Source organism: Anabas testudineus, chromosome 8, assembly GCF_900324465.2.
Source record: "Anabas testudineus chromosome 8, fAnaTes1.2, whole genome shotgun sequence".
NCBI classification, from domain to species: Eukaryota; Metazoa; Chordata; class Actinopteri; order Anabantiformes; family Anabantidae; genus Anabas; species Anabas testudineus.
The window spans coordinates 10,092,236-10,106,083 of NC_046617.1; the positions used below are offsets into that span (position 1 = coordinate 10,092,236).

A 13,848-nucleotide genomic window follows, 5' to 3' on the forward strand; every position below is an offset into this window, starting at 1 on the left:
CCCACACAAAGATGAGAGAGGTAGAAAAAAAAAAAGGCATGCCATAGATTCTGTTATTGGTTCTCATGCTGCACACTGACCCTGCTATGCTGGCTGAGATACTGAGAAGTGTGCTGTGAAAATTACTTCACAAATCCTGCAGAGTCGTGCTCCCTTAAAACCTGTCCTTCATAAAGCTTTGCATGTAAATATGACTGAAAATGTCCACATGTGTAGAAAATGATAGAAAAAAAAAAAAAACACACCCCACAGCAGCATCATTTATCACTAAACATGAAAAAGTACACAGTCTGCTTTAAACTATAGAAAACAAAAATGATTGTGGACTAGTTTTCAATTCCTCTGTTGTGAATAACGCGTCAGCGGTCGGTGTCAATTAGCGTAATGAGCGCAGAAACGCGCACACGCACCGTTCCCACAACCACTCGGCGGCTCTTCAGGCTAAAGAAGGAAACAGGACGCAGCTGCAGCCGCCGCAGTTGACGCTCAGAGCAGCAGCAGCAGCAGCAGCAGCAGACACTTTGTTTTTATCTCACTTTCCTCCGGCTCCTCCACTCGGAGACCTCCGCCTGTTGCTCACTTTGTGCCTGTGTTGCGCACGGAGGGTGGAGGGAGAGAGAGATTACCGATGGCTGCCATCAAGGCTTTGGAGCAGTGGTGCAAACTGCAATGTGACGGCTACCGAGATGTGACCATCACCAACATGACGACTTCTTTCAGGAACGGCTTGGCTTTCTGTGCACTTCTACACAAGCACAGACCGGACCTGATGTGAGTGTTTAACTATGAAAAAGTTCACTGTAAACTGACCAGATGTGATGAAGTAGTGGCACTGAGAGGTTTAACCAAAGTAATTTGTCTGGTGGCAGCTTGTTTCTTCTTTTAACTTGGTTATGAGCTTAAATTATGGAAATATTATTTAAAATTGAACCCAACATGCGTGAGAAATATGCCTGCGCATTTTGAATAGATGCAGCCCATCATGGGTAGATAAGGGCTCCTCACCAACATGTAATGTCTGCCTTTGTTCGCTGTGCTTCTGTTTTCCCAGAGACTATGACTCACTCAGAAAGGAGGATGTGTTTGAGAACAACAGACTGGTAAGATGTCAGGTTGTTGTAACTTTCTTGTATGGGGGTGAAATCACAGACACAGACACTGCATTTCATTTTTATTGACTTGGCATTAATGTGGCAGCACAGCAGACTTTTAAACAAATATCTCATGACCACTTTTAGACTTGAAGAGCATTTGTGACTCTTCTCTCAGCTTCTATCTACTTCTTTATTTATTTTTAACCCCTACATGACCTGATTAGCACAGCTGGGGCTTTTACATTATTTAGTCGTCTTCCATTTTTGCCGGCTTCCTCTGAGGGTCACCGAGTGCTTCGCCCTGCACTGTGTACGACTTCATGGTTGTATTGGATGAACCTGGCAGTGTCAGCTACAAACCTGAGCTCAGGGGAGAGGCTCCCAAGGGCCATTCATTTTGAATGAGGTTTGCTGTCATCTGCCACTCGATCCGCATGATGACGGTTTAAGTGAAGATGCTGTTCTCGTGAACTGCTTCTTTAAGGTGCGCGTGAGCAGTAAGGAAAAACTTTAAACAAGGTTCTCGGCTGGAAAACAACGCGTTGGATCAGATTGAAGTTGCATCAACTAGTGAACATGCTCTCTCTGTAGAAACGTGACAACGTCAGCTGTGTAGTAATTCACACCCTTGTATATTTCATGAATAGTGTCATGTTTCTTACAGCGTGGTTGTTTCACAAGTCGTTGAATAGGAATTTGTGTTAATTTCGCAGACATGAACGCACCTCACAAATGTTCTTTTCTTCTTTTTTGTTTCTCTTGTATCCAGTGAGGCTTTTACATTTACATTTAATGAGCATGTCCAGGCTGATCCTAAACAATGCCCTGATATCCTGCTCCCTCTATCCCCTTTCTTATCCTTCCTAGCTCACAGGAAGTGTGCTATTCATTATGCAGCCCTTTTCAGACCTCTCTGGGCCCAGCCACAGTATAACGCTCCACTATTTAAAGCAGATCACATTGTCTGACATTTTTTACACATGCTGTAATTGTAGAAGTCCGTGTGCCCAGTGAACACCATGTTTTTATATAGTAGAAATTTCCTGGAGCTGTTTACTCGGCCCATCATACACTGCCATTAAATTTTGTCTTGGCAGGAGTCAATAACTGTTGGTTAAACCTTTTTTTTTTTTTCTCCTCTCTCTCTCTTTTAAAAGGCTTTTCAGATCGCAGAGGAGAAGTTGGGGATCCCAGCTTTGTTAGATGCAGAAGACATGGTGGCTTTAAGGATCCCAGACAGGCTGAGCATTCTCACCTACGTCTCCCAGTACTACAACTACTTCAAAGGACGGCATCCCAGTGAGAAAATGGCCGTTTCATTCTCATCAGCTGTGTAGCTGCGATAGTTTCCATCCTCCTAACAAATACATCTTTCTTCGAGAGCCTTTTCTTCTAGATGCCTCTCATGGCTGAAGTAAACCATATCTCCACCGTGTTACAGTGAGATGTTTGACACTAATAGTGTTTTCCCTCTTCTCAGCTGGAGGTGTAAAAAGGCCAGCAGAGGGCTCCAAGGAGGAGCCATCGGAGAAGAAAAATCTCCCAGTGGTTGCCAAAACCTTTGTGTCGAAAACCGCCATTGAGGATCGTTTACCTTCTACTGTTACAGCTCGTAGTTCACCCCACGTAGTTAAAGCTGCTGTTCAGGTCGGTGCTCATGTCAAAATCATTATCAGGCTTTAGCTGTGTTTATTTCATTTGGCCATGGCCCATTTTCTTTTATTATATTTAAGAACAACAATGATTTAGCTTGTCTTTAGTAAGCTGGTTAAATGCTATTAAAGTGTGGAGTGTGTGTGTGTGTGTGTTTTTTTTGTCTTTTTTAACAGAAGCCAGTTTTGTCAGAGCACGCCAACAAAAACGGGACTCTAAATAGCAAATGTGTTGCGTGCAAGAGCCATGTTCACTTGGTTCAGAGGCACTTTGTGGAAGGCAAGCTCTACCACAGAAGCTGTTTCAAGTAAGACTTAAATCTAACTAACTCTCCAAAACAGTTCAAATAAAAACTCAACATTAACACCCTCATGAAGGAGGGTTTGTTATTTGACTGCATTCATTTAACCTAAGCACACCTAATAAATTGACCAAGAGTGTGATTTCATGTTAATATGTTTCAACTAGATGCAGCAAATGTTCCAGTGTCCTTCATGCTGGAAGCTACAAACCTGGGAAGGATCCAGATACTTTTATCTGTACCAGTCATCAGCACAGTTGCAAACCTTTCTCGTCTGAGGATGGGAAGAAAAACGGACCCGCCAGTTCAGCTGTCCAACCAAATAGTGCCAGTCAGACCCGCCCTGCCTCCTGCCCCTCTTCAGTGCTGTCAGCCCCACTGAGTATTGTTCAGAAGCCAGTGAGTCCCACTCCGCCTTCCCAATCTTGGACGGCCTCAGCCCAGAAGACGCAGGCGGCTCGCCAGAGGTTTTTCCAGGCTGCCCCACTAGTCGCAGTGGCTGCAGTCAGCAACAGGAAACACACAGAGCCCTCAGGTGTTTTAGGGAGGCCAAAGGTCCCACTGACTCCTGATGATGAGAAGAGCAGAGCCAGAGCAACCAGTGGAAAGAAACTAGCAGGAGAAAACTGCAACAACAATAACAAACGCCCGTTTACCGTCCGATCAGCAGAGATGCGGTGAGCCTTGCACCCTCACAACTTTATTTACCCTCGAATCAAATCGTCTGTGCAGCCCTTTGCTATTTCTAGTCTTTTCATTACTGTTTGCTTTTGTATGACTTTTGTTAATAAGGCTGATGGTGAGGGTTTTTGCTCTCTGCAGGTTTAGTGATGAGTCAAGTTCAGCTGACAACCCTGGTTTGAGAAAGGAGAAATGCAGCCAAGGCCCAGCAGGCAACTGGGCAGGACAACTCTCCAGCAGCCAGACAAACAATAAGGAATCACCATGTGTGAAGGCCATCAGCAAAGACAACACAAGGCCAACAACTGTACACACAACTGCCAAAGGCAGGCGCTACTAAATTCATTTCAGTTGTTCTTGATCCATTATTTGACATATTGCCCCCCCCCCCCCCAACCCCTCATTCTTTGTGTCTGTCTCAAAATGCATTCATAGAAAACAAAGCCTTTTTGTCATGTTTGCCCTATTTCTACAGCCTGTGCATCTAATATGCTGTTAGCACATTTTAATTTCTCTCTCACAGTAATAAACTTTCCCAGTTGAGCTGTCATTCTCTTATAGATGTGCCTGCACGGGTGCACCATCCTGACAGTTTTGTAGACGGAAGCACAATTACCTTTTTGTTTGAATCGTGAATGGTGTTTTAACATTGCTACCTGACGTGGAAACGTGTTCTGTTGCTGGCTAATATGAATCGCACGTTAACCGCGGACATGAGTCTTAACTCTGGTTGAAAATCAGGATCACTTCACACGATCACAGATTGGATGCATGTTTGTGTCGTGCACAGATTAGAGCTCCGTTTGGGTTTTTAATGCAGAAGTGAGTATCTGTTACTTTACTGCTCTGTTGTGAGAGACTGAATAACACAAGCAGTAGCTGCTCTCATTATCAGGTGAGTGTGACACAGAAGAGTCAAGGGACTCTGTTGTGTACTATGTATAAGAAGTTGAATGGCTTTGAGTGTCAGGTTAAAATTAATGTATTAATTTCAATGCATGTGACACACAGAAAAAATCTAAATAGCTGCAACAGTCAGTTGCAGCTTTTTTTTAATTAGTTTTTCACTTTAGCTCATTTTTTTTTCTGCAGATGCCGTCTGCCAAGAGTGGCAATTAAAGCTCAAACCTGTGAAAACTGAGCTCCGGCTCAAGTAAGTATGCTCATCCTCTTAATAAACGCTGTTACTTCATAACTCACTCAGCTGGGAGCACAGAGGTCACGCAGGTGTAGAAGACTTTCTTAGAAGATTTACCTGTAAGCATCCCTGACCATTCAGCCTGTTCACTCTCCAGACTCCAGAATGATCGAGCTGCAATTGTTCGCTGGTTCAGAGTGCAGCCGCTAGCTCTGTCCCCCATCCTAACAAGCCCCAAGGAGTGCCGGGCGTGAACTTTTCCTTCTCTTAACACTAGACTCTCTCATTTCTAATCCCTCTGATGATTCCTCCATTTTTATCCTCTCCTATATCTTTTCAAAATAAAAGGTGAGGTTTGTTTTTCTTCTATGCTCAGCCTGTTGACGTGTTACATCCGTTTCAGATAAATCCTGTACTTATACAAGGTTTTTAAACATCTCTTTTTACAGAGATGCGGAGTCTGAGCAGCAGAAGCCTGGATTCGTATCCACAACTTCATCTGATGTCTCCATCGTTACAAGTTCTTCCACATCTCCGGCACCCGCAGAACCTCCAGTTAACTTTGCTCTGTTTGATCCTGCACAACTCAGAGACGTCTCTCCAGCTAAACCTCAGCCTACATCTGAAAACCTGGGTAAGTCGCATTATTGTAAAAGACATTTGCCTCCAGTAAAAGTCAATTTGTATTAGTTGAGTGTTGAATATCAAAAATCTGAATTTGGATTTTTTAAACGGTATTATTTGATCTAGTTAATAAAGTGCATCACGACATAAGCTCTGAACTCTTATTTGTGTTTGTCTCAGCAATCCCGAAAGCTACAGCAGCACCAAACAGTGATAAAATTGTATCTGTCTAGCTTAATCAACTTTTAAACTGAACCTTTTTAAAACATGACCACAGTGAGAGTCTATAGCCATGTTAGCTGCTCTGCGAGGCAAATGCTGGTGTTTTCATTTGGCTCAGATTATAACATCAGCGTGTTTGCAATTACAATGTTGATATCAAGCAGTTAAAATGTTTAGTGTTGGTATGCTGACATGTGTTTACTTGAGCTAAGCACAATGTAAAGAGACAGATGGGAATGTGTTACAGGTATTTAATATAAGACTAAATATAAGACAATTGAAATTTGGAGCTAATGATGCAGCTAAATAAAGGGCTTAGTTAATGTGAGTCAAATTTCATTGCTGTCCATGTAATTTCTCCATCACCACACACAGATCTACAGATCTAAAAACCTTCCCGCTCTTATTTTAGGATTTGAACACGGGAGTCCTTCGCCTGTGAAATCCCCACCCAGACAACCAGCTGTGGAATCTATTAGCTCTTCAACGACAACTCCAGCCAATCACGGAAATCCGTCAGGTTGGTTCCCAGCTTTGGGGAACGTCCTCATCAAAGCCACTGTTACTGTACATGGCCTCAACCATCTTGTTGATTTTCTTATAAGCAGTCATTGTTTACTGAAAATAAATGAGGTGAAGTCATATGTGAGAGTGCTTTTTTTTGAAAAGCTGCCATGAAAGGACTATCTAATCCTATTTTATCTACCTCTTAGGTGCTAAAAAGGGAAAGTATTTGTCACCCACCAACACCTCCATGACTGAAATGAGGTCACCCTCTGTAAGTTCCTCCATTAAGTCTCTTAAGAGATTAATTAACAGCTCTACAAATATGCTTTCATTACTTTCCCCAGTTAAAAAAAAAAAAAAGACCTTCTTTACATTTAAAAGGCCAAATTTCAAATGAAACACGCTTAAATTCTTTGTTTTATATCAGGTGAAGTCTTATCATATCCCAGCGGAGCAGATTGAGACGGAGCTGAATGATATTGAGACCAACTTGGCTCTCTTGGAAAAAGAGGGCGTAGAACTGGAAAAGAGACTCCGCAGCTGTGAGGAAGGTACTTTTTTCTTTCTTTTTTTTTTTTTATCTGCCACAACTTGGAAATTTCTCCCACTTCCTTCCTTTTGCCCTGTTTATATCTATACAAATAAAGCTGACATGTCAGAAACAAGCTTTTTAATGTAAACACCACCACAAACAGCTCACTTATTCCAAAGTGGAAGACAGCGTCCACTGTTAGTTTAGCTCCCTTGCAGCGAATAACCTCCACAACAAACTCGGGACATTTTATCGTATTTGTGTGAACTGCTGAATCCCTCTGCTGCTGCAGTGTCTCTACTGTAGAGCTGGGTCCTGGTTGCTTTACACAGAACACACACATTCACTCACCTATAGATGGTGTGTGTGTGTGCGTGTGTGTGCGTGGGGAAGGGATTTACCTGCCATTTCTATTACTGTTTCTGCAGCCAAATGAGGTGAGAGGCATAGACAGCCCACAGGGATGTTGCTTCTCTTTTGAAGTAGTGGGAGCAGGGGGCCTGATTGCTTCGCTCAAGGTCAATATGACTTGGGTATAGTAATATATATTCTGGTTGATTGCGTCCTTTTTTTTTTTTTTTTTTTTTCTCATGCACCACCCAGGAGCATGCAATTGCTTGAGCAGAATTTGACATCAATTGCACACCACCTAGGAGATCATCTACCTCTCAACTGGAATTTGTCAGCGCAAAAACTAAACTCTGGCTCTCAAGATCAATTCAGAATAAAGTCATGTTTGTTTTGATGATGTTGCCTTTTCCTCAGTCGCTGTCCTCATCAGTTGTTATTGTTAATGTGGCCTATTTAAGGCTGTTAATGTAGCTGTTTATGTTTGATGTGCTTCTAATCAGATGGTTAAAATAAAATAATGCTCATTTTGTTTGACGAAACCCTCAAAGTACGACATAGAAGCGACTAATCTTCATATTTGACAAACTGTGCAAGTGCACAAAAATGATGACAGTTTGAGTCTGAACTGCTGAACATGTCTTTGTTCTGCAGACAGATTGATGATTACCCGCAGCCTTTTTATGGCTCCATTTTTAAGGAGTAGAGCTGTGTATTATTAGCTGCTACAGTCCCTTAAGAAAAGTGTTGACATGGTCCCAGGAGGTGAATCACCCTTCATCTCGCCTCCACGAGCCAAATTATCCAAAAACCTAATTTGTTATTGCACTTAATTGTATTATTGTGTAACTAATACAGCCTCTTTGTGAAAACAAAGAGCTGATCTGGTGAAAATAAAAATGAGCCACGTCTCTGGATGAGGAGAAGCTTCTCGATTTTTACACTGCTATTCCCGAATTATTCTCCTTAAGCTCAGTTGCCGCATTATTTGACATGAGAAGAGCATAAAACTGTATTTGAATGTTGTCGTCTGAACACTTAAGCTTAATGGATCCCTGCAGGAATTCATTTACAGAAGCATGTGGCTGGGATGCACTAAAATGTATAAATAGAGTAGATGGGAGATGATGAGTGTGTTGTTTTCCAGAGGGCAAAGGGGACATACTGATGGACCCGCTGATGGTTGACTGGTTCAACCTGATTCGACAAAAGCAGATGTACATTAGGAGGGAATCGGAGCTTGTGTACATGTGAGTGCTCCTGTTGCAACATGACGCAGTTGTGGTTTGATTTTCTTAGAATGCATTTTACTACAGTCTGTCTTTACCTTTTGTGTCAGAATTATTTTTAATCATATACAATAACCTCTTCCTATAAATATTTTCTGACGGCCTTCCTTTATCAGATTTTTTCTTTAATCCTTTACACATACACATCTATTTACAGTATTTATCTAGGAATGATCCACACTCGATAACTATCAAACCGCCACATTGTTTTGGGATGCAGAGGTAATGTGCACATTACATTAGATTTTCCTTTTTTGCGTGTGATTGATGATTACACATCTCAGAGCCAGGACTCAAGAGCTTGAGCGGCAGCAGCCAGGTGTGGAGGGGGAACTTCGCAGGCTGCTGGAGAAGCCAGGTTAGAGATCACAGGTTCATTATCATCTCTGACTTCCTTTGTTCCACTGAATTGAAGTTTGTCAACTTGCTATCACAGATCATCTGAAGTCCATAGAAGAACAACAGCAGGAGAAGAAGTTAATGCAACAACTGATGGAAATTGTGGATGGCCGAAATGCTATAGTGGACGGTCTGGATGAAGACAGATTGAGGTAACGTGATGCATTAAAATCACTGTTTACATCACAGGACTGACTAATGATGAAGAGGTAGTATAACAATCTGATGTAGTTACTAGTGTTTTATTTTTGATGAACTTCAGGGAAGTGGAGGAGGATCAGCAGTTGAATGAAATGATGAAAAATCTCAGTAAGTATCGCATCAAATATCTTTACGTGTCATTTTCACATCGGAATGCACCATATTAATTTCATATTTGTTTCGGTGAATAGGTGTAAAGAAAGTCAAAAGTAAGAGGAAATCCTCCCTCTCAAAGCTGTTCAGGAGAAGAAGTAAAAGACGTGTGGAATGATCCTCACGGCAATTTTTAATTAAAGGCAGAGTTAAACTTCCTTATTTTAATATTGTATTATTAGTGCTTTTAAAAAATATGACTTTTTTATAAAATGCTACAGTACCTAGTGAGAGAAAACAACACATGATCAAGATCCAATGATTATAAAGCTTTCAAAATTAAAATTTTACTACTTTATTTAGTTGATTCAAGATTCACCATCATTTTTAATGTTGGGTCACTTGTGGAGTAATAGATTTCTGTATAGTTATGATTCAGTTTATTGTATTTTTCCACAAGAGGTGTCACATTGCTTTCCACAGTTGTTCAAAAGTGTCTAGTTATCAGTTATTGGTTAAACACGAGTTAATCACGGTTATAGTAGCACACAGTAGTCACAAGAAAAGCCACAGTGTCTGGATGTATGTGTTATTCACAATATTGCACATTTGTTTAATTATTGAAGTCTAATAAATAATTTTAACAAATTAAAATGCACCTGTTCCAAAAAAATCAGATATTTAAACCATCAGCTATCATGATGTATAAACTACACAGAGAGCACTGGCTGTTCGCATTCAAATGGGAACGAGGCTAAACGTGTAATCCTTCGACAGTCTTGATCCAAAATGAAATAATTTCAGTCTTTATTTAATAATGGATTTTAACAAATTTACTGTGAGGATATTAGCAGGAGAAAAAGCCTTGACAATTAACTTTGAATGGCTGTGGAGTGTAAAATGGAGAGCCACACATGTAGAAGCGCTTTGCTCCAGACTGAAGTCCCTGCCTCACACTGTACTGTAGGTGGCAGCCTGGGTATGCTGTATCGCCAGGCAGGAACTTGGAAATCCAATTTGCCACAGTACAGACAGTTAATTTCTTTGCTAATTTTATAAATGCTGCAAAAAATGTTCAGCTGTGCTGATGCAATAATGTTATGTGAAAGAGGATTAGGAAGAGCAGTAGCTTATGGCCAGGGAAGGTTTTTAAACTATAGGTTGTATTGAACTCTTTATCTTCAAACCTGCTTTAATTAAACATTACTCTTTACTAATATCTGCATCAGAATTGCTCCGTACCTGAGCTATTAAAATGCTTGAACGACGTGTGGAGTCGCTCGTGTGTGAAAATGCCATTTGCAGTGTTTATGGAAAAGTACTGTAAAGTTGCGTTTTGTATGTGTTATTTAATGCTATGCTTTGCTTTATTTATATTACTTTTGAACACCAAATCTGTTGTCCAATAAACCCTTTGGAGATTAGTGTATGTGAGAGATTGAATTATTTACTTAATCACAGCTTCCTTTGGCACACATCTTTCTATTTAAACACATCCTTGAACTTTTTATCACTCCACTTCCCATGTTACAAGCTTCACCAATGGCTGTTGATTCAACGACTGCCAAGATCAGACGGTGCTTTCAGGAAGAAACCAACAATGCTGCAACTCCTTTTTTGCATTTAAAGCTCTGCAGTGATCACAGAGCTGCGTCAATATGTGCTTTTAATAAGGCTTTTAAACGAAGGCATCAAGATAATTCACGGGCATTGATACATCGCAGCTACTTTCAAACTGCATATCCCTCATTTTGAGATGCATGAAATTGTGATCATGAACTTGGAACACAATCTTTCTAGCAGAGCAGAGTTGGGGATGATATTGGTACAAAATGCCACGCGTGATGTGGGTGACAGTCGAGACTGAATGTGTGATATTAGAGTTAATTAAAGCTTTGCGCCCCATCTACTGCAAATGCTTGCACTTCTGCAATTAAGAATCAAAGGCGAGGGCTTAGTGTCAGGGGGGTGTCTAATACATGGTTTTAACAGGAATGGGACCTGATTTGCCAAGCTCCTAGCGACAAGCATTAACAACAGCCTCAAATTAGAGGGACATTAATATTCATAAGTAAAACAATTCATCCTGTGAATGTGTGATGAAATGGAATCCTCTGAGGTGAGCTCTTGTGTCCAGGCTGCCATCGTTCATTAAAATATGCCATTACCCATGAAGTGCTTAATCTTTATGAAAGGTGGTAAAATCTGACAAAGGTAGAAATTATAATATTGTTCAGCACCTTACATTATGTTGCGCCGTGCCTTATTATTATTATTATTATTTTTTTTTTTTTATGTGATGTCAAACAATACAGGTTTCCATGTGTGTCATTAGCTGACTTGTTTAGAATTCCTGTAAGAAATGCATAATGTATAATCTTTGTTTTGTGCACATGTTAATAAGACACGATGTTTTAGGTTAGCTGTGGTGTGATGTCACACGCAGCGCAATCGAAATTCTGTGTGTGTGTGTGTGTGTGTGTGTGTGTGTGTGTGTGCGTGTATGCGCGCACGCCTGTGTCGTCTTATTTCAGTCCCTGCCAGAGTCGCTGCCACTAGCCTGTAATTATGATCCTCGAGGTAATTTTATCAGGCTCATTAGCTCTGATGAGTAAACGAGAAGTGTGCTTCTAATTTATTGGCCATCTAGGCTGGAGACTTAATTCTCATCAGGGAGATCATAATATTTGTATAGAGAGACAAATATACAGTACGTATATACTCAGTTACAAGGCGCATAGACAAACACTGAGCCAGAGACTTTTGTGACTTAAAACCAGTAATTACACTCATAACACGAAGTTTGTTTAGATAACTGGGCATGTGCTGAAATTATTTCCATAAATGTCATTCTCATGAGCAGGGCACTCTTTATTTATTATTTATTTATTTTTTTATTTTTTGATTCAGGCATGATTTCAAATGAAGGCTATTGTTTGTGTTCTACCGAGTCTTGTGACTTTATCTTCTGCACAAAATTAGATTTTCACACCTCTGCAAACAAAATTGCATTGTTTTGTTCCCTGTTCAATAGAGATGATCCGTTTTCTGTGTCACAGAATGTGTTAAGGGAGCGGGGTAAATAGGCTCATAATTTTCAGTGTGTAGAAATTTGCATTGAGGGGAAATTATGCATGCTGGCTAGTGGAAATGAAATGTTTAAAGTGCATGACTGGTAGACTTGACAAGTGCAGCTTTCATCCATCTCAAATGAATAATTTTCACTTCCCTTAAACATCCTTAATCCAACCATGTTATCAGCGGGCATGCAGGATTCTGCCAGACTTTCTCCTTAACGGCACAGCAACTTTCAACTTGCCTGAGATTCTGCACTGCAGTTGCTTACCACATGGTCTTAGGGACTCACTCTTATCCTTTCCTGCTGGTTTTGTGGATCAGTAAAATTCCTTCAAAACACAATATATACATAACGTAAGTCTTAATAGATAGCAGAATGTCTCACTCTACCCTCCTCTGTGCTGCCTCAGAGGTCGACTTAATGCACTGTATTTTACCTCTGATTCACATTGGCAGAGAACTCTGAGGATGGTGCCTAAAAAACCTATTTCCTCGGTGGCCCTTTGTCCTCTATTTCAAATTTCAGTGACATACCCTTTCATGCTAGTGTAACATGGCTTGGAAATTCATATGGCTGTAAAGGAATAGAGAAGGATATTCATGTTAAATTACTCATTTACTGCCCAGCATTCAGCAGTTTGGCTCGTTATTTTGGTGGCATTTTCTTGTCATCTTCAATGACACACATTGTTAAAATGATACTATACTGTGGTGAATACCCTGCGTACATCCCGGTCCTTTTAATTTATGCATCGTAGCATGTTTTCTAAATGCTGACAATAAACAATTAAATGTGTAATTGGTGTTTATTCTGCTAATCCTTGTGATAGCCTCTAATATGAAGGGTTACCTGGCTATTTTCAATATCCACTTTCACAGAAGCCTCTGTTTGTGATAAGAATATTAACCTCATCAATTTCAGGTAACTTTCAACGCTTTAACATCTTGTCTTAAAGACCTACGTGTTAGCAGGAGTCTCAGCCTTGGCATTTAGTGACATTTTAAGCCTTTTAACAGAATCCAGACAGGGATTTGCAGTTTCCACCAAAGGAAAATAATTTATATCCTTCTTTCTGAGAAACTGTGGGTAGAGGGATTAAATGCACCAGAGAGATTTGTATGTGGTGCAAGTAAAACAATATTGTGACTCAGTTAATACATTTCCTACCTTCTACTTTCTTGCTCTGAGGAAGTCAGGAGTTGTTACTCATCGAGTTGAAGTTGGCTTTGATGCTTTTCTTGTTTAATTTTCTCATTTTCGAGGTTTTAAGTGTATAAGTCATAGTGATGACAGGGCTGTGTACCTGAACCCCTCTTATTACAGTGTTATGAGGCACCAGAAATATCTGCAGTGTCTGAAGCAATGAAGAGTCTGACCCAGACCAATTATTTTGCATTCCTTCTCAATCAAACCCCCTTTAAAAACCTTGGAATAAGCAAATGTTTAAAACATAATGACATCCTGTGCACAAAAAAAAAAAAAGGAAATCTGAATGACAGTTTAGAACACAAAGGTCTGTTCGTCATGTTGGATGGGTTGTGGACTGTGTATTTGCCAGCGCGTGTGATGGCTGCTGTGTAGTGGAGACATGCAGGGCTCTGTTCTCTCTGTGGGCAGGCAGCTTTGATGCACTGCCTCTCTTATCTCATGCCTGGCAAGGTTAATGAAGTGGTGGCACTTTTGGAGG

The 13,848-nt window shown here is 40.6% G+C and overlaps 1 protein-coding gene across 2 annotated transcripts; it reads left to right on the forward strand.

Moving 5' to 3' along the window:
- The first annotated feature begins 450 nt into the window (after positions 1–450).
- Positions 451–10,485, forward strand: micall2a (mical-like 2a). Of its 2 annotated transcripts, none has more exons than XM_026362411.2 (17): positions 451–771; positions 1,052–1,100; positions 2,252–2,393; positions 2,575–2,741; positions 2,924–3,054; positions 3,216–3,725; positions 3,871–4,055; positions 4,822–4,882; positions 5,317–5,501; positions 6,126–6,233; positions 6,427–6,491; positions 6,648–6,771; positions 8,248–8,350; positions 8,674–8,747; positions 8,826–8,940; positions 9,051–9,097; positions 9,181–10,485. In XM_026362411.2, the coding sequence occupies exons 1-17, from the start codon at positions 629–631 to the stop codon at positions 9,258–9,260; spliced, it is 2,289 nt and encodes a 762-aa protein (XP_026218196.1). In that variant the 5' UTR covers positions 451–628; the 3' UTR covers positions 9,261–10,485. The 2 variants fall into 2 exon arrangements, with proteins under 2 accessions (XP_026218196.1, XP_026218185.1); XM_026362400.2 differs by having other exon boundaries at positions 487–771; positions 2,927–3,054; positions 9,181–9,272.
- The last annotated feature ends 3,363 nt before the right edge of the window (positions 10,486–13,848 follow it).